Below are 19,073 nucleotides of genomic sequence, written 5' to 3'. Positions count from 1 at the left end.
TTTCCCCCTCTTAATAATTTTCAAGAAAATTTCAAAAAGTTTAATGATTCAAATATTAATGTATTATGGTGAACCTTAAATTCATATATCGGCCCGATGATATATTCCCTTGAAATAAGAAAGTAAATTTCTGCTTTGCAGCTTTAACTACATTTCTATCAAGTAAATATGGCATTGAAATTAAGCTTCAACGTGGATCAAGTACTTCCTTTATTGACTTGCAAATGTCAAATTCTTGTGTTAAATAAATACTCATATATTATAGTTAAGGCAAGAAAATATTTAAAATAAATAGACCAGTCAATTGGTCTTTTATCTGAAATATATATTCTATTACTTTCGAACTGTCCTATATTCTTAATTATATACAGTTATTTAATACTAACTAATAAAAGAACATGTTTTTTTTCTATTTAAAAGCCCGTCTATTTATTTGGACAACTCTCCTCCGGGCAAAATTACCTGAATTTTGATTTTTCAACACTGGAGGAATGCAAAAAAAGATCTAGATCAAGACTACACAACAGATATTCTTACTAAACCTTATAAGCTCCGTTTTTCAAACTCCTGATAAGTTTGTCCAGTAAATTCAGTTACATAGAAACGACGAAATCATGTCAATATAATCTAACGAAGAATTCAAATATGCTTTGGCACATCCTTATTCTTATACATACATATATGTACCTACAACTTTAGCTGGAATGTTCAGTTCTTAGCAGTAAACACATTATATACCAGACTATCATTTATGTATATCTCCAAGATTAATAGTTATTTACGTAATAAGTACGTAACTTAAGGTTTTATGAGACGAATCAGTTTATGGCCATAAATAATAGACTACATAAATGGATGAGTCGAATAAGACCTCATTACTTACGCATTACATAAAAAGTTTTATGTATGATTTCATGTTAATTTGCTAATAATTTAACTTATAAGACAAAATTAAAATACCTATGAAATATCTTCATTACTAGATATTAGTTGTTCAACCGGCAAGTATATTGTTGAAGACAATTATTAATGGCCCATTAATACACAACTTTGTTGCAATATTTTTCCCTTGACTGCAGATATTGATTATGGTGTTGAAGGAAATCTCATTTTTCCGTTTAAAATCTATCTAGGTCTGTTTAATAGTCGTCACGGAAGAAGGCAATATCGTGTTCATTAATTTTGTGGATGCTTTAGTATCTTAGTACAATAAAATCGTAAATTAAAGTAAAGTAATTGAAAAACTAAACGTTAATATGAATCAAAAATGAGCGATTTTTTAAACATTACATTAACATATCAATAGTCAATCGACAAAAAAATAAGTCATTATACACCACAGCAAACATACATACAGTATGTTATAATATGTATAAAGTCACCTAACTTATTCTATTTATTTTATTTACGGCTGTAAAAGGATATCATGATTAGCTTTTTATATATAAATATTAAATAAAATAATAAATTTTATTATGGATTGACGAAATATATAGAGACAATCCTGATACTTTGGTGAATGCATTTTGCCGCTGTAATTTAATATAGATTCTAATACTAAATCTAACACTAAATATTTAAAAGAAATTAAAAATTAATATATAAAGTGACTCACTCGTCCAGTCGCATCAAATGACGGCATAAAATTTTTGTTTGCTTTGCAAATTATTATGACAATATGCACAACCTGTTATTATTCTAAAATTTTCTTTTTTCAGGTTTTGACTAAATATTAATGTACACTAAAGATCTAAGATGACTGAAGTGGCCAGCTTACTACCAAATAATCACCGTCTTACGTCAGTCAAGCATTATGAGGCTGGACCACCCGAAGGACTTGCTCTGGTAAGTCATTACACAACTTAATTTTAGGTATTACAAAGGGTGAACCTTTTCTAAAATATATTACCATCATTCACCAACAGTTCAACACAAGGTGAATCAGTGTTTTTTTTAATTTTGTATTTTTAAATTAGGTAGAAAATTAGCAAAATGATCAGAGAGCAAGGAATAACGATATTTCTAGACAGAATGGTGAATACAAAACTTACTGAACACATTATTGTGATTGTCAAGATTCTAAGTGTGTAATGTTAATTGCATTCACCATTGTGTCGTGTCTTAATCAGTAGAGAACATCAACCCTGACATAAATTCAATTGCAAAGGGACATATTATTATGCATACCTTAAAGCACCTGTGCAACAAATATAGCATTCAGTTGACACAGGATGCCATAGAAAACTTAATAACCCAGACAAGTAAACAACAATAAAACAAATCCTACTGTCATATTGTTTTTAATGTCCACCTAAAGCCTATATGCACACGGTATTATCCTTAAGAAAAATTATAATTTACATTGCGTTTTGTATATGCTGTAGATACGACCTCGCAATTGCCCTCAAGGTCCCAAAAGACAGAGGCGTCGATATGACGGTATGATTATGTCTTTTATGTTGTCATATTTAATTAACAGATTGCAATCTTTATATCTATTCGTCAGTGGAATATTCATTAGCAGACCGTTGCTTTTAGAATTAATAGAACCTTGTCACGATTTTTTTTTCGGGGGATGTTTACGGTAGCGTGAAGAATTTGGGAACTTGATGAAGTTTTTGAAGAAATTGGAACTCAACGCTAGATCAAAAGAACCGTTCTCCGACACTGAATCTGGGTGCATCTGATATTAACCTTGGCTGCAGAATTAAATAATGATAATTGCAAACGGATATGGAACTTTTTATTGGTGCGCATAGTTACATCAGTATAACAGTATCCATGACGTTGTATCGTAAATTTCCTTTATGACAGAAATTGGCGTAATTACCGAATTAACATAATGGTGATACAATGTTATTAAACAAAATATAAAATTTTATGTTTTCAAAGTTTAGTGGGATAATTTTGGCATGTCCATTTCCGTTTTACTATTATCTGTTCTTCATTACTATACTGATAGGTTCAACTACTGGTAGCAAAACCAAGTAAAAAATAAAGAAAAATCTATCTTCCGGTCCTATTAGTTCCCTTAATGGTGAGTTGAGCATTATACATAGAGCAAGAAGGAGAGTACTCTGCCTAGTACCTATCTTCAGTCATGCGTGCTACATTTCAATTGATAAATGGCGTTTTAATACACAACCTTTATCATCGCTTCGTGCTTAAATGGTTTAATATTCCACCATTAGTGGAACCATATTTCAGGAAAATGGTGCTATTTGTTGAAGTTATGATTACAGAAGTGCTTTTGTGCGCGTTGGCTTTGTTACAATGTAGCTTCAGATGTCACAAAGCAGTAGTACTGATGGAAATTAATAGAAATGGAATTAGAACTGTTCCATATCAATCAATATATCAAAAACCAATAAAAAATCAAAAAGGTTATTTCCGTAATTGACATATCTGCCTTATAGAAACAAAATTGCATGATAATTCAATTAGGAATTCTCATGAGAATAGTTGTGCGTCAATCATTGCGGGTCATCACCTTCCAAATCCGAAGATACCAACTACTAATTTGAACTATTCAGAAAATACTGGAAATAAAACCTTAATAGCTCTCCTTAAATGACCACAGCACTTTTCTTTGATATGAAAATTTGTTAACAGCCCGAGATTTTTCGGTAAAATCGTCTGTGATTCAATATTCCCTTTTTCTAAGCTTCTTAAGCTTTATCTGCGTGAATATTCTAGTACTCACTACTTGATCATCTTCCTTCCCCTATTTAAGCTCATTATTAATAGTCTACATAATCAAAGCTCACATAACAAACTCTGTACTTAAAAACACCTGTTAATCAATTCGCTAAACCAAAATGGATTCACCTAACGAAACTAATTTTTCGAAACAACAAGAATCGTGGGTGGGATCCAAGTTCCAATGTTGCTTTGTTTTTTCTTCGGCCCGTCTAACCGTTGCATAGCTAAAGAACGTTAGATGGACCGCGTTCTCACGAAGTTGCCAATATCAGGATTCTTAGGCCTTATGTTATGCAATTGTTGAATTAATTTTAAGATACTGATACACCGTATTGAGTGGTTTATAGTCATGACTTGAACGGTGTGAGACCAGTCTAATAAACTTAGGAGAACATGAGCCAGATGGTATTTGTGTCGTAGTGAAATAGAATTAATAGGTATATACAGAATTTGCTTCGTATGGGGATGAGTCACTGTGATCAATGCGAAGATTATTGGTTTGATCCTTTCGGAAAATTACCTTAATTGAAACTGAGATTTCCTAATCTATTGTTTTAACCTGTCGCTTAGTATAATGATTAAATTGCCTCTAGCCACCCACGTGCAGTTACGTAAGACTGATTTTTTTTAAATTATACATTGTATCTAACTTTACTCTTGTACTCCAAACTTTAGACATTTTTATTACCTCTAGAGTCCTGAGGTAACAGCACCATTAAGAAACAGACAAAACAAAATAATAAATCTATTGACCAGCATTAATAATAACTCCCTCACTTCCAGTTTTATGGCCTATTGAATCGCAAATATTTTACCAAACTTAACAATAGTTTAACACAATACTTTATAGCTGCCCTTTAGACGGACACAACGAACTGTAAACAATGGGGCGAGGCTCACATTAACCTTTTCGCGTAAAAAATGGCTAATCCATAACGCAGTTTACGATTAGTAGATTTCTGTGGGCGTTTTGGGATAGGATCGTCCGTTTCGGACCTTAAGGGGACTTAGAGCTCATTTTTTTTGAAACAGAAAAAAATCTTCTGAAGGTTTATACACCCACTTCCTTTGTGATTTGAATGAGGGTTCACATTTTACAATTTAAAAGGCATGAATATTGTACATAAAAGGCTGTGGATGGAAGAAGTTTATATCTGATATAAGTCTATAGGAAGGAGCCCCTTAAAGAGTCTGTATGATAGGCGCGGCCGGAATGCCAAGTGCGCACTTACTTTCCGTTTCTTTGGCCGAGATTCAACAAGAAAAATCACCGTTGAAAGTATTGCAGGTAAGCGTGAGAATTCGCGATGAATAGCTTTATTCCATTAAGTTTTGCAAAATTGATAGAAACTCTGTTGCTAATATGACCTAACAGTTAACGCTGCATTTTTCGTCACGGTAACAGACCTGGATGTCATGAAGCTCGAGGAATTTGGGTCATGAAGGCTAAAATGAGAGATTCATGGGGAATAAAATTGATTTCACAAGAAGAACTGAAATCGAAAGTTTGGTGTCATAAAATGGAAACCAATTTGTTTTAGACGTTAAAGATAAAAAAAGTAGAGGAAGTGGAAGAGTTTTGGCAAGAGTACAATTTAAAAGTGCTGATTTTGTACCAGTGTTGTGGCAAAAATGAAACCTCAAGGTCTTTAATCGCGATTACCGGCCCTTTGCCTTAATCATTTTCAACACTCAGAAATATGCTGAAATTATGGAAGAAGGGTAGCCCTATAGAGTATGGTTTTATAGTTTAGTTCGGAAAGGGACATTTTGGAAAGCCGCTGATTCAAACTCAGCCAAAGGTAGTAGTCCTTTATTATGACTACGTATTGTCCGTTATGCCATTGAGCAGTTCACACAATATTTGATATTCCGAACGCAAAAAAAAATTTCTATGAACCATATAATTAGAGGTAAAACGTTTGAAAAAGATGTGAATTTTTGCGTCAGATAAAACTTTATTACTTTAGTGGTCTTGAGGTTCAATGTACCCAAGTCGCCAAATTCTACCCGAACTGCAACTGCCGAGTAACCACCATCTAGTAATTGAGAATTTTCTCGTGAATTACCGAATTAGTAACGGATGACACTTCCTTACCTACAGACCTAATTGTACTAAAATATCACACTATGGCATGGGTAATCGTGAAGACCTTTGCATAAGCGCAATTAATGTGCTAAAAATTCGCCGACCTCCACCTGACACAACAGTAAACAACAATACGTTCTAAAAGTTAGCGGTCTCTTACATGATCGCCATTATACCACCGCCAACTATTTAATAGTAAGTGCATAAAATGTTGAATGGATCTGGCGAATAGTAGTAGTGCAGTAGGATAGTTATAGTTGCCTAGTAAAAATCAAACGAACGCCGCGAAACCGCAGCAAGTGCAGCGGAACGGGCGGAGTGATGTTTTGTTTTGCTTTTTGATAATTTTTGAAGATCCGGTAGATAATATTTGATGATCTCGAATTACGTAAACGTAAATAGTGATTGTTCAACTGTGCCACTATCAATTTCTAATTGATTTTTGTGTCGAGTAATAAGACCGTACAATAGAGGCTAAAAGAAGGTGTAAAATTTAAGGCCGCATTTCATGTTTCTTCAGATATTGAAGCAATTAATTTTGACATCAATTCACGGTTCATGAACCATAAGTAAGTTTTACAACCTAAAACTGCAATGTAAATGTTTAAATACCTTGGACTTCTGACCTAACGGCGACGAATTTTATTTGCGTCATCGTCATCATCATTATTATTATTATTAGTATTATTATTATTACTGTTATACTATTGCGAAAAAACTTTTCACAATATATTAGCAGTAGTATATTAAAATTAAATTAATCATATTTTCAGGTGGGTCAATTTGTTCTATTGACATTGAAGTCACCCCACAAAAGCAATTTTAATAAAATGCCTTAGCACCGACAGTAGGTACCAAGATAGATTACTATGTGGTTTGAAATTGTTTCAACCCGATTTTTTCATCAAAATATCTTCTTTTACTTTATTGCGGACTCGATTATGCATAATATTTCTCATACTAATGGTTCTTGGCTTATGGTCCTTTATGTAATGAGAACCAAAATTCTGTAAAATGCGACAAAATACATATCTATAGATGTTTCGAACAACTAAAAAGTGACACAAACTTTTTTCCTCCCGACACTCACAATATGAGAATGTTTTGTGGTAAATTTTATTTTGCGATTTTACAATTTATATTATTTGTTATGTATTAGTTTTACTTTTGCTATTTTATTTTTACCGTGCTTCGTCTGAAACCTAATCTGAAATGCCTATAAATGTAATGCTAAAGTTTTAAGAAATTTGGTTTCTCATTGCATAAGGGACCACAACCCAAGAACCAAGCCCTAAAAGTCCAACAACGCCTCGAGGTTTGAACGTAGTTAGTACGTATTATTCCTTGCTCGTTGTCATATATCAATTTGTGACTATGAATTAAAAATGAAACAAATTTATTATGAATTGAATTTGGGTCTAAAATCTTATTCTTCTCCTATATCTCCCATTATCTTTTTAGAAGGCCCTTTGGAAACAATTAATGAAATTTTGCAGAAGAAATAACGTTTCATTAACACAAAAGTTACGAACATAAACTGTCTACGTTGAGATCATATAACTTAATATAATTCTAGCCATTTTTTGTGGATATTTTTATTTACCTTGTGCTAATCAATAACAGTTTTTTAAAATTTAGTTTTTGAAAAATCTCCATTACGGCCACAAGAATTCTAACATGACCCACATCAATTATCTCCAATAACTCTCTACCACCTTCCCGCATAAATAATATTGATATATGTCTGATATATTCATATGTGAGGTGACCACATAGATATGTCAAGGCCTTCATCAGTAAGTGAACTGTCAGGAGACATCTCAGTTGAAGTAAATTACTAAGTACAAGGTGGGATATGTGAGATGTTTTTGATGAATGGAAAATGATTTGTTGCATTTCAATGAAATTTTGATACCAAATAAAACTTCACAAGCATGTTTTAAAATCTGTGGAACTTACCTCCAACATGTCAATACCTTGAGGAACTTTACCAGCTCCGGATAAATAATGTTAGTCTCCCTCGGTCAGGATGAAGGACACTTCTTTCAATGTTCTATAAGGGTCATATTAGGAAAAGCTTCAAGAGGAAATCAATCTGCCCCCCCTATAAGGAAACGAGAGGTGAAGTATTGTATCAATTTGAAGTTGTACATTATTCTCGTTTCTTGGAGTGGGAGGGCTTGCATGAAGAGACAGGAGGACTCCTCAATACCTTAGAGAACTTATGAATGTGCTACATATGGAATCTTTCAATGCATTGGGAAACTTAAACAATTTCAGAGGCATAATGTAAGTTGGTCTCAGTCATGAGGAAGGACCCTTTTTAATATTCAATAAGGATAGTTTTAAGAACTATTTTGAAAGAGAATCAACATACCTCTGCTATGGGCTAACATAACGTGGAAAATCGCATGAATCTGGCGTTGCACACTATTTTGGTTCTGGTCAAGGAATGACTTGCTTAAACAAACATAAAAACACCATAATTCTTAGACATCCTGTGATTGTTTTATATCTGTAATATCCCGAAACCATCAGTTTGCTGATAGTTATTAATCCCAAACGTATTTTCCAATTATTTTACATTCTATTTACAAATAGCGCCAAAACAAAATTTTTGTAAGGTTATGGTGAAACTACCAAAAGAGACATCTGGAAACAGACGTCTTCAATATTATCGCCCGTCTCTCTCTGAGTCGTGCGGCATGGCCACCCGAGACAAGGATGGGCATTTAAAGCATATGTCTTTGTTACATAGATAGCCGTCCTTCTCTCGTTTCGACGTTTTCGTACTCTGTCTTACTTACGGTGACACATTGACCTACATATCTAGGACATCCCTTTTAATCAGTCCTAAAAACATTGACAATGAAATGTGTGGAATGTGGATATAACCAGTTTTTGGCTTTTAAATTCTGGTTTGGAGCATCTTCGTTCACCTTGAATTGACCTTCGCGACAGAATAAGGATATAACCGGTTCTTTACGGTTTTTTTTCACGGGTTATTTTTAATGATTATTCAAGCTGGAAACATGTAAATATTAAACGGAGTTTAAGAACGCCGTTTAATTAATTTTTTAGAAAACTAAGAAAATATTAATTATCTAGAAAATATTGAGTATAAAGTTAAAAAAGTTATATTAAATACATATATAAATCCTGATTACAGGGAAATTATGCCCAAGAACTACTTTTTCCTCTGCTATTTCAAATCGTCTTGTTTATGTTTATACATACATTTTAACATAAAATTACATATTGATTTTTCTTTAAATTCATATTCCCATTTCTCCTATTGTTCCTGTTCACCTCTTTGCTAAATCTGGTTCCAACCCATTTATGTATGTTGAGACATTTTGTTATCTCGTGAATTTTTCAAAATTTATGTACAGGTTTGAGTTAAATACTTAATTCGTCTATCCCTGAATATTACCTACTTTATAGGTATGCATATGCATATATAGACACATACGTATGCAGAGAGTTGCATCTCCGGACCGACTATAAGAGCATCCATGTACATTTCAATACCATTTAGTATTATCATCTTCCCTGTTCGTTTAAGGGCAAAATTGTATGAGAGTTTTTGGAAAATGATTTTATGACAAACTTGCATGTGAAATATGAAAAATTTTCTTCGTACTATTTGCGAGATATTTTGAAAAAAACTTTTCTAAAATCTGAAAACTTATAATGCTGCTTCAATGTTTCTTCCTTAATTAAACTATCAGGAATCGTCACCTTATTATCTACTGCTGCATTACGTAAATGAGTTTTATCAAAACGATCCTATCTTTATTAAAGTTTCTTAAAAAAATATCCTCCACGATAGCAGAGAAAGGAAAAATGATCAAATGGTAGTACTTTGGAAACGGGATTATTTGAACAATTACTACCTTAGAAATAGAATTAGGAATGTTTCTTCATTGTTTCCTAATACTATTAAATACATAATACATTACTTTGTTGTTAGTGGTTTAATTGAGAAAAATATCACGGCAGCATTATAAGTTTGCAGATTTTAAAGACTTTTTTTTAACATCTTGTAAATGCTGCAAAGACTATTTTCATATTTTACGTGCGAGTCCCTGATAAAAGAACCTTCAAAAATTGTCTAACACAATTTTGCCTTTAAACGAACAGAAAATAATAGTAAATAGAGTGGAAGTTCACATGGATTTTCCTATGGTCGGTCTTGCGATGCAATACCCTATGTATCTTTAACATATATAACATATAAACTTAAACAAGATAATTTAGAATAGCAATTGCAAAAGTAGTTCTTCGGCATACTTTTCCTGTTATTAGAATATATACGGGGTGTCCCATTTAAAGCTGTGATTAAACATGACTCAAAAACGGTACGTTGTTCGAAAAAAAATTTACAAATAAAAGTTGTCCGGTAAAAAAGTGACATGTCATGAAGGTACTGATTTCTGGTCAAAACGTTATTTTAAGGTCATTTCAAGGACAACTTATTTTCAAATTATAATCCCGTATATTTTTTACAGATTCTTGTAAACCTTTAAAGAGTGAATATATTTTATTGGAATAATTTTTTTATTAGACGTGTTGCTGCAGAGTTATTTTTGATTTTTGTTCAATTTTTGAGGTAGTCGAAATTATTGCATTTTTTCTCTAAAAAAATTTTGCCATGCATTTTCTATGTAAAGCTCGTAACAATCCTTCTATCTAATAAAAAAATATATACATATATGAAAATAAATATATATGTTTTTAAATTTGGTAAATTAATTTAAAATCTTGATTTGGGAAACTTTGGGATGCAAATGTTCTCAAGAATATCCTTCCTGCTCCAAAACACATCTCAATTCTTATTCGAAAAGAATTTTTTACTTTGCGCAACTTCTTCCCGTTTACCAATTGACACGCATTTCAATTCTCCTTTTCATGTCGTCTGCAGTTGTTGGTACTTCTGCATGAAGTTATGTCGTTTCAAAAACCCCAGAGAAAAAAATCTGGGGACATCAGATTAGGCGATCGAACAGTCCAGTTCATTAGATCGCCCCGTCCAATCTATCGATCTGGATACATTTCATCCAGAACCTTATGAAACATTCTAGAAAAATGGACTGGGCAGTCGTCATGCTGCTACCATATCACCTGTCTAATCCGAAGTGGAACGTTTTCTAACGATTCCGGAAGATTATTACACAACAAATTGCAGTATATTTTTTCATTCAGGTTTCTTTCAATGAAGAAAGGTCCAGTTAAGTATTCCTACACCATACATTCACTGACCATGATCTTTGATGTTGAACTTTTCTAACTCAATGTGGGTTTACAGCACTTCAAAAATGCAGGTTATGACGATTCACTACAACATTGTTTGTGAATGTGAATTCCTCCGAAAATAAAACGTTGGAGAAGAAATTTGCGTTTTGATTTAATTGCTATCTTGCTCAATCACAAAAATTGACATGGTTTTCAAAATTAGTTCCATGAAGTTCGTGATGTAAAGAAATGTGGTAAAGCTGATATTTGTTCACTTTCAACATTATTCAGACACTTGTCTTCGATATTCCTGAGTCAGCAGCAATTTGACGAGAACTTACATGGGGATCGAAGGCAACAGCTGCAAGAACTGCTATTTGAATGTCTACATGTGTTGCACTTGAGGAGCAATTGCGTTTCTTGTTTCCAACGTTGTCGTTTCTTTGAAATTTTTAATCACACTGCTAAAAGTCGACCAACAGGGCACTCTTTCATGTGTAAATTTTTCGGTATGGAATTCTACTGCCCGGCTAACATTTCTTCCAACTTCTCCATAAATAAAAACCATTTTTAATTTTTCATCCGAATTGTAGCGATCTATTTCAATTATTGAATTTGAAAATGAAAATAATTGTTGAATAATTTCACATAAACACGATTAGATTGATTGTCGAAAAAAGAATATCGATTTCCTGTAGACCTTGTTATAAGGTAGATTCTAACAAGAGGAAATTTAAGACAACCTTTTTTTTCATAGAAATATATATTTGTTTGATTACAAATAAGGATTGTTATGGGTTTTAAAGAGAATATGCAATGCAAAACTTTTCTAAAAAAAGCAATAATTTCGACTACCTCAAAAATTGAATAAAAATCAAAGATAACTCTGCAGCAACACGTCTAATAAAAAAATTGTTACTATAAAATATGTTCACTTTTTGAAGGTCTACAAGAATCTGTAAAAAAATACGGGGTTGCTATTTGAAAAGAAAGTATCCTTGAAATGACGATTTGGCTGAAAGTCAATACCTTCATGACATGTCACTTTTTTTACCAGACAACTTTTATTTGAAACTTTTTTTCGTACAACGTACCGTTTTTGAGTCATCTTTAACCACAGCTTTAAATGGGACACCCTGTATATTTGATATAGTTCAAGGCTCTTAAAGTTTTATGCTCCACCGACTTCAGTATCGAATGATTGACTAGGACGAAGCAGTGAAGGAACCTTTGATGCGAGGTCCTCGAGAGTTTGGATAAAATGTTATCTATCCGCTAATTTTCGTAAAAAATTAGCGGTTCCAACGACCCATTTTACCAAAATCTCAGAGACAAAGAAAGAATGAATTCTTGGTCTGAGTGACTGTATTCTCAGACAATTAAACGAGATCTTATAGTTTTCAATGGTTCCACAGACTTAGCTTTTTCAAATGAAGCAGGTAAAGAAACTTTGGTTGTAAACTTCTATTTTTACGTACTTTTTGAATGAGCCTACCTATAACGTGACAGATATCACATTTTAACGATTCCAGTGATACATGGTCGTATGTTTTTTAATGACAACAGAAAAACGGATTTATTTGTCGATTAGATCTTCGTTATCAGGAGATTTGTAGTTAAAATATGACACTTTTTGACTTTTTGTTGGGAGTTTTTGAGCGACATAGTGGAAGCTACATCAGGTGCGCAAATTTAGCGAGTAGTTGGTTCGAAAACAGTCAGCTTTCTGAACGTTTTTGAACGTAGCTACCCAACCGCAAAACCGAGTGGATCTCAATTGATTCAAATTAGACAAATCAGCCCTAACATTGGCAAAATTCAAACTTGAAACACAACAATAATTAACACGTTTACCTTAAACAATTAGCATTGCGTCTACTTTTAGACAAGCTCCGGTGCACATGCCGTTTAATTTATACTTTGCTATTGTTTCTATTTATACGTAGGTACTCTATTTTTTTTTTAACTAAAGGAAACGACAAGGTCGTTTGAATTAATTTATTTGTCGGGGTGCTGAGTATTGAATATCGAGACCGCGTTCTTGGGTATCTCAAGTTTTAACTAGAATTAACATGAAAATACCTGCAAAAGGGCTGGCCAGATGGAAGGAGTATCTCCAAGGCGGTGTATCACAAACAGTTACACATATTTGAAATTTTGCGTTGCGATTTTGCCATTTCATTTCAAGCCGCATGCAAATATGATTAATAATAAGTAACTATTTCTCACGTTTAGTAATTTAATTAAGGTCGCTACTACAGCACCAGTAGGCAATAAAAACGACAAAGTACTGTATTGCTTACATGTAATCGACAGCTGATATGTACCCATATACGTTACATTATAATATATTATTTAACTCAACACTTTTACAACAATTTGCATAAAATATGTAATATTTATTGGGAGCGAGACATAAGGTGACAGTTTTATTTTTATTGCTGTTCGCGGTGTTTGATATCAAAACATATAAAGTGTTGAAATTTACCGTATACAGCTGCCTTAAATAAAACACTTTTGACACTATATAACGTGAAGTTGTAAACATTTATGGGTTCTTGAGGTCTTTGGACATAACATTTATTTTTACTCGGAAGAGTGTTGATTTAAGTTCACTGCTTTGGTAGACGTGGATTCAGTGAGGCGAGACTAACAGAGTAATTAAGGGACAGCTTTCGTCTTAAATTTTCCTCAGCGAGAGAGAAAAAGGAAAGGACATGTCCAGGTTAAGATGAGTTACGTAATGCATGTAGCCGAATGGTACATCCAGTACTCCAATATGCGTTAAGGAAAGCTTTAATCACCCTCTTGTTAATTTTCCGAATGATATTCCGGAATGCGTTCAGCATGCACCTTTCTCCTTGGGGTTATTCATTACACAATTCAATGAAATGTTTTACTACCAATTTCCTCTTTGCTACTAAAAATTCTTGTACTTAAAATCAATTTAATTTTATCGCTCACAATAAAATAACTGCTTTGGTAACAGTTTAATTTTAATGCGGCTCGTTAGATGTTTATGTTAAAATTTTCCTACGTTATAATTTACCTATAAAGTAAAATTAATTTAATGCAGGAGGGGAAATATGGTGTTAATTGAAATTACCATGTTTATGTCTCTATATTATCACGACTATAAAGAGTTCTCAGGTAGTACCGCAAGTTGAGACTTACAATGTGCAATCATATATTATGAAAGCAACGATTGAGATTTTAAAAAACTAAATTGCTAGTTGGAAGTTTAATCAAATGTACGAGACTCGAGGTGTTGGGCAATCCTGAATATGCGCCTTATAACATTGCGTATTTTTATTTAGACATACCTACTATTGATTATGGCCCACTTACATCCGATAATGTTTTCAAATGGACATCTTTCGAATTCAATGTCGCCTAATAGTTCCAGCAAACGAAATTTGGGCAATGGGTGCCTTTGAAGGTAATGAGGCAATAATAGAACCATCGAAACAATCGCAAACTTTCAACACGAAACTAATCACAAAGAAATACACTTGCTCGAAAGTTTCCTTTGACAATGTAAGTACCATAATTCTTATGCAATCCCACTCTTGTTGCTGTCGACATTTAACTCGTCTGAATTTCGGACGTGGAACTCCCATGACCATGTTTTGCAATGGGAATTAGGTACAATGCCATGGTTTGTTGCAAAATTGAATACCTACTTGAGATGCATTCTAAAGATCCTTTTTGTTAAGACTTGGGTCGTTCAGAGAAATTCTTACATTGTTCGTCAAAATCCATGCACCGTATCCTAAGATCAGCCAATAACACCTACAAGGAAATTATTATCAAATGTAAAGTGATATTGTTGGTGTCTTTAATCAAAGCCCAGAGTTGTAACATACAATTGTCTAAGATAAAATAACACGTTTTATCAAATTAGCCATATCAAATCTGATCTTTCTTGTGAACTATACAGTACGTTGGTTAGTTAAGTGATTTAACGACCTAATCAGGGCTCTGTCACTTTTGCAATAGTTCAACGCGTGAAAGTGGCAGCAAAAGCTTGATTTATCTAGTTATTGTTCAATATTTATTAGTTTAAAAAAAAAAATTTATACAAAAAAAGATCTTCAGAAGACGTGACAAAGAATGGGCATGCTGATAAATTGCCACCTAATGCGATGGAGAAGTTACGCATAAATGGAAAGTGATTGAGTTTCTGTGACTTTAGCAAAAATTCTGAACTATAACGCCCAGTATCTTCGTTAACGTGTATCCGTTAAATAATTTTTGTCCCGTACGTCACATATGTTCCTAGGGACTCCGTGAAAATCCATAAAAACTATATGCCCATGCACGCAATAGGCCGCACAAAATCGTAACACATTGATCAACACACTCATTTCAATAAAGTTCAACTCTATTAAGGCAATTACCGATTACCCGATTACTAGTTAAATAACGAATATAAGGTACCATTATTGACATATAGGCAATTAAACGTACTTAATGTATGAGGTACTAAAAGCCGAGCTGAAAGGTGAGCACGCAATTGACATCAAGGGAATTAAAATAGAAACTGGCCGATTTCCTTTTTAGGGACTTGGAATTACTCTTATATCCGAAGTCGTACGAGATTTATTAGAAGGCCTTAGATTCTAAGTTTGATAAGGACAATTCGTTTTCGTACTTTTAGTGCGAAGCTTTCTACTCCTATTCTCTACTAACAAGGCAGGAATTGCAGACTACTGCAATTTTTTGCTAACTTCCTTCATCCGGAAACATGAGATTGTTGGTATCACGAGTCGTGACCATTTTAATTATTGTACTTATTAAAGGGCAAGGCTGAGTCGAGTCCATATTTATGTTTGTAACGACTAAATAACAACCTTAACTCGTGAAATGTGCGGAGCGGTCATTAGGCGTGGTTAAACTCCCTGATAATAATGATTACCGAGCAAGGAATGAAAAAAGTGCTAATAGACAAAAAATTTAAAAAAAACCTGATTCTTCATTAATTATGTATTATACTTGCATCTGAGATGTAGCCTTATTTATTCTTGACAAATCATCTTTGTGTGTTATGCGAGTAATATGACATACCTTGAAATGTGAGACCGAGAGACGGAAATCTAAAGCGAAACTTGACTATAACAATAGCCAGCAATACAGACATTCTTTTGCATAACGCACAATTACATAAAAAAAAATATATTAAAACTTCCTCTTTTTGCCTCGATCTATGGGAAATTACTATTATTCACAAAAGAGGCTCATTGAAAAAAAAATAAATAAAAGGGAAATTTCTTCACAAAGGCAAATATGCATAGACCTAATGTTGCCGGTATTATCCGTAACGGTTAGAGTTACAACTGATTCCCATTATGCTGGCGGACCCAGATTGTGCAACTTAATACGTGAGAAACGCGCTTTATGGTATTATTCAATTACCTGTTTCGAATTTGCATGTAGAGTGATTAGGTTTACAGCAGGAATCTTCAAAATTGCATAATTAGTATGCAGGAATAAAAGTGAAAAAAATTAATTACATTATGCTAGCGTAGCAGATTCCACGATGCAAAACACGAACATTCAATGAAATTAAAAAACATCTTTCTACAAAAGGAAGTTTATGAACTTTGAAACTTACGATTTCGGCCATCATGCGACTGTGTTCTCACGAGATGTTCCACTGGTTTTGCGTATTTGTGGTTTTGCTGGATTATCCTTAGAAATTATACAATTTCCAAGTTTTGTGATTCGAATTCCGTCTGGGGCATTTTTCAACAACATTTCTCAACTGCTCAGTTCATCTTTTGCCACTGAACTTGAATTTGTCAAACCAAACGATCACATCAGATTTTGTCATACCAACAAATAGAATAAATAAATGATTCGAGCGATAACACTCAAAATCGATGTGTATGAGCCTATGTGAAAATTCATCCATAAGACAGCTGACCTGTTTCGTTGAAGAAATTACACTTTATTGGTTGTTACAATGTATTAAGATAATCAATGAATGTTTATAGATAAGATAATGAAACGTGGTCTCGATAGAATAAAGCATGTTAACATGGGTGTTTTGACTAGGAATTAAAGATAGTCTTGCTTAGACAGATTCGAATCACAACCAGCTAATTAATTATAAAGGCATTTGCCAATCTGATTAAGATACAGTTCATGAAACAATGTGATGTGCTGAGTAATAGGTTTAAAAGGAGTTGTAAATAGGAGAATTTGTTGAATTGAATTGATTGAAAGAAGTGAGATTACATTGATGAATTCTTAAGCGATATAATTTGTCTGTGAAATAATAGTCATTTAACGATCAAAGTCACCTCAACTCTTTGTATCATAATAGCAACAGCATTAACATTCATATGAACTATTGCAGGCATTTGCTGGCAGGTCATAATTTTAAGCCTCACGTAAAATACCAGCTTGTTCCGATAGGATCAGGTACACACCTGACCTTAAAAATATTACTTACTTTCGAGGGTCGCAATAGTAAGTCGTCGTCATTGTTAATAAAAACATTCATATACCCACCAAATATGGGGCCTTAATCCTTATCAAGCAGCACTTGTTCCGGTCATGCTTTTGGAGAAACTCTGATTCCTTATGAATATGAATTCGTACTATTGTTAGGACATCGGTTTCATGTGACAGTAGTTGCGCTTAGATTTCAGCAAGAGTTTGCTGTTGCAGTTGGTGTTTGAATTTTTCACCTTCTTTTTGGCCAGGTCGATGAAGGAAAAGCATGGTCTTTGAATCTTTACATATATCTGATTCTTTAAGGATTTCACAATCTAAGAAGGCACTTAAAGACTCTAAGTGATGTTGAATGGTGGTAATAGTGTTGGTGCAAGACCCACGAGGTCGCAACTTGCCGCGTTTTCCGCAAAAACGAGTCACCTATAGTTCACGAATTTTTATCAAGCCAACTTTTTCTTCCTCACAGGTTGAACCAGGAGACACTTTTGCCACAACCAAAGAGGGTGAGTTTCGAACGTGCAATAATTGTCATGATTTTCTTTCTTAATTTATTAAAATATTTGCAGAAGAATGGATTAGTAAAAAGAAAACCGAAGTGTTGAATACGAAACAAATCGAAACTCGAGTTAAAAGACAGGTTGTTCTTGAAGATGGCAAAGTTGTTGAGGACTCCGGACCTATGGTCACCACGAACACCACTGAAGACACTGAAACTCAGGAACATCACCAAACCGAGGTAGGACTGGAGACTTTCTCCTCATAAGTCAGTCACCAATAGATCATTTTAGTCAAATACATTTTTTCCTAGTACTGTTCCTGATCCCCTAAGTTCTCATAAAGAAAATATCTATGGTAAATGTTAAATTTGATAGACTTGAAACAAGTTGGAATAAAGTAGGCCAAGAATATAAAAATTACTCATCTAATGGCCAAATAATGGGTTTAATTATTGTAAATTTACCTAATAGATGAGTTCTTTTTGCCGGATAACGATTTTCATCGAATCCAAAATTTGTTTCTTCGTTGATGGGTTGTACTTTCCAATTAGTAACGTAATTATATTTTAGAATTTCTTTTACGTGTTATTAAAGGTGGCTAAACTTTCTTATTTTTAGCTCCGTAAACTTGGAGATGACGACGTGGATGGACCGAGAGCGCTTGGAGACGAAGGAGTTCTGGTGGATAAATCAAACTGGACGGCAGTGCCTAATCCCGATGGAGTTGTCCGTGAAGTTAAAGAGCGCAAGATCGTGTCCAGGGAAGAGACTGAAGAGGTTAAAGAAACTGAAGATGTGCAGCACTTGGGAGACATCACGGATGAGGTAAATCGTGCAATTTTGACCATTTTTAGAAGCATTGATGTACCTCCAATAATTGAAAAATCACTGAAACATGCCCAAAACCAGGATTTTCTAATTATTTTAGTTAAAGAACAGTTTGAGACAAAACTTTGATCCTTTAACTTTCGCTAGAACTATTGTAATTTTACAGATTGAGATCTCGAAAAATTAATATCTAGAATGTGCTATATCATCAGAATTCGTATAATTCTAATTAGTAAACGGCAATAAAAAAGATTACTTTA

At 33.7% G+C, this 19,073-nt stretch overlaps 1 protein-coding gene and 1 long non-coding RNA gene across 5 annotated transcripts in view; one reads left to right on the top strand and one right to left on the bottom strand.

Annotated features, from left to right (window-relative positions):
• The window catches only part of chas (chascon), a 58,121-nt gene that overhangs the window by 13,844 nt on the left and 25,204 nt on the right, over positions 1-19,073 (top strand). Inside the window, exons 2-5 of one of the 4 annotated variants that reach the window (XM_066297365.1) lie at positions 1,719-1,845; positions 17,955-17,991; positions 18,055-18,224; positions 18,604-18,810. In XM_066297365.1, coding sequence (XP_066153462.1) covers positions 1,756-1,845; positions 17,955-17,991; positions 18,055-18,224; positions 18,604-18,810 — 504 coding nt within the window. In that variant the 5' untranslated portion in view covers positions 1,719-1,755. Of the gene's footprint in view, positions 1-1,718; positions 1,846-6,041; positions 6,361-17,701; positions 17,992-18,054; positions 18,225-18,603; positions 18,811-19,073 lie in introns of those variants that run through there. The other 3 variants (XM_066297363.1, XM_066297366.1, XM_066297364.1) reach the window with 3 other exon arrangements.
• LOC136347430 (uncharacterized) lies at positions 193-8,535 on the bottom strand. Its single transcript, XR_010733494.1, has 3 exons — positions 8,169-8,535; positions 7,751-7,895; positions 193-1,895 (listed from the first exon to the last, which is right to left on the bottom strand). It is a non-coding gene; the product is annotated as an uncharacterized lncRNA (long non-coding RNA).

The sequence above is a fragment of the Euwallacea fornicatus genome, chromosome 28, assembly GCF_040115645.1.
Source record: "Euwallacea fornicatus isolate EFF26 chromosome 28, ASM4011564v1, whole genome shotgun sequence".
In the NCBI taxonomy this organism is placed as follows: domain Eukaryota; kingdom Metazoa; phylum Arthropoda; class Insecta; order Coleoptera; family Curculionidae; genus Euwallacea; species Euwallacea fornicatus.
The sequence above is the reverse complement of the archived record's forward strand: the minus strand, read 5'-3'. Positions and strand labels throughout refer to the sequence as shown.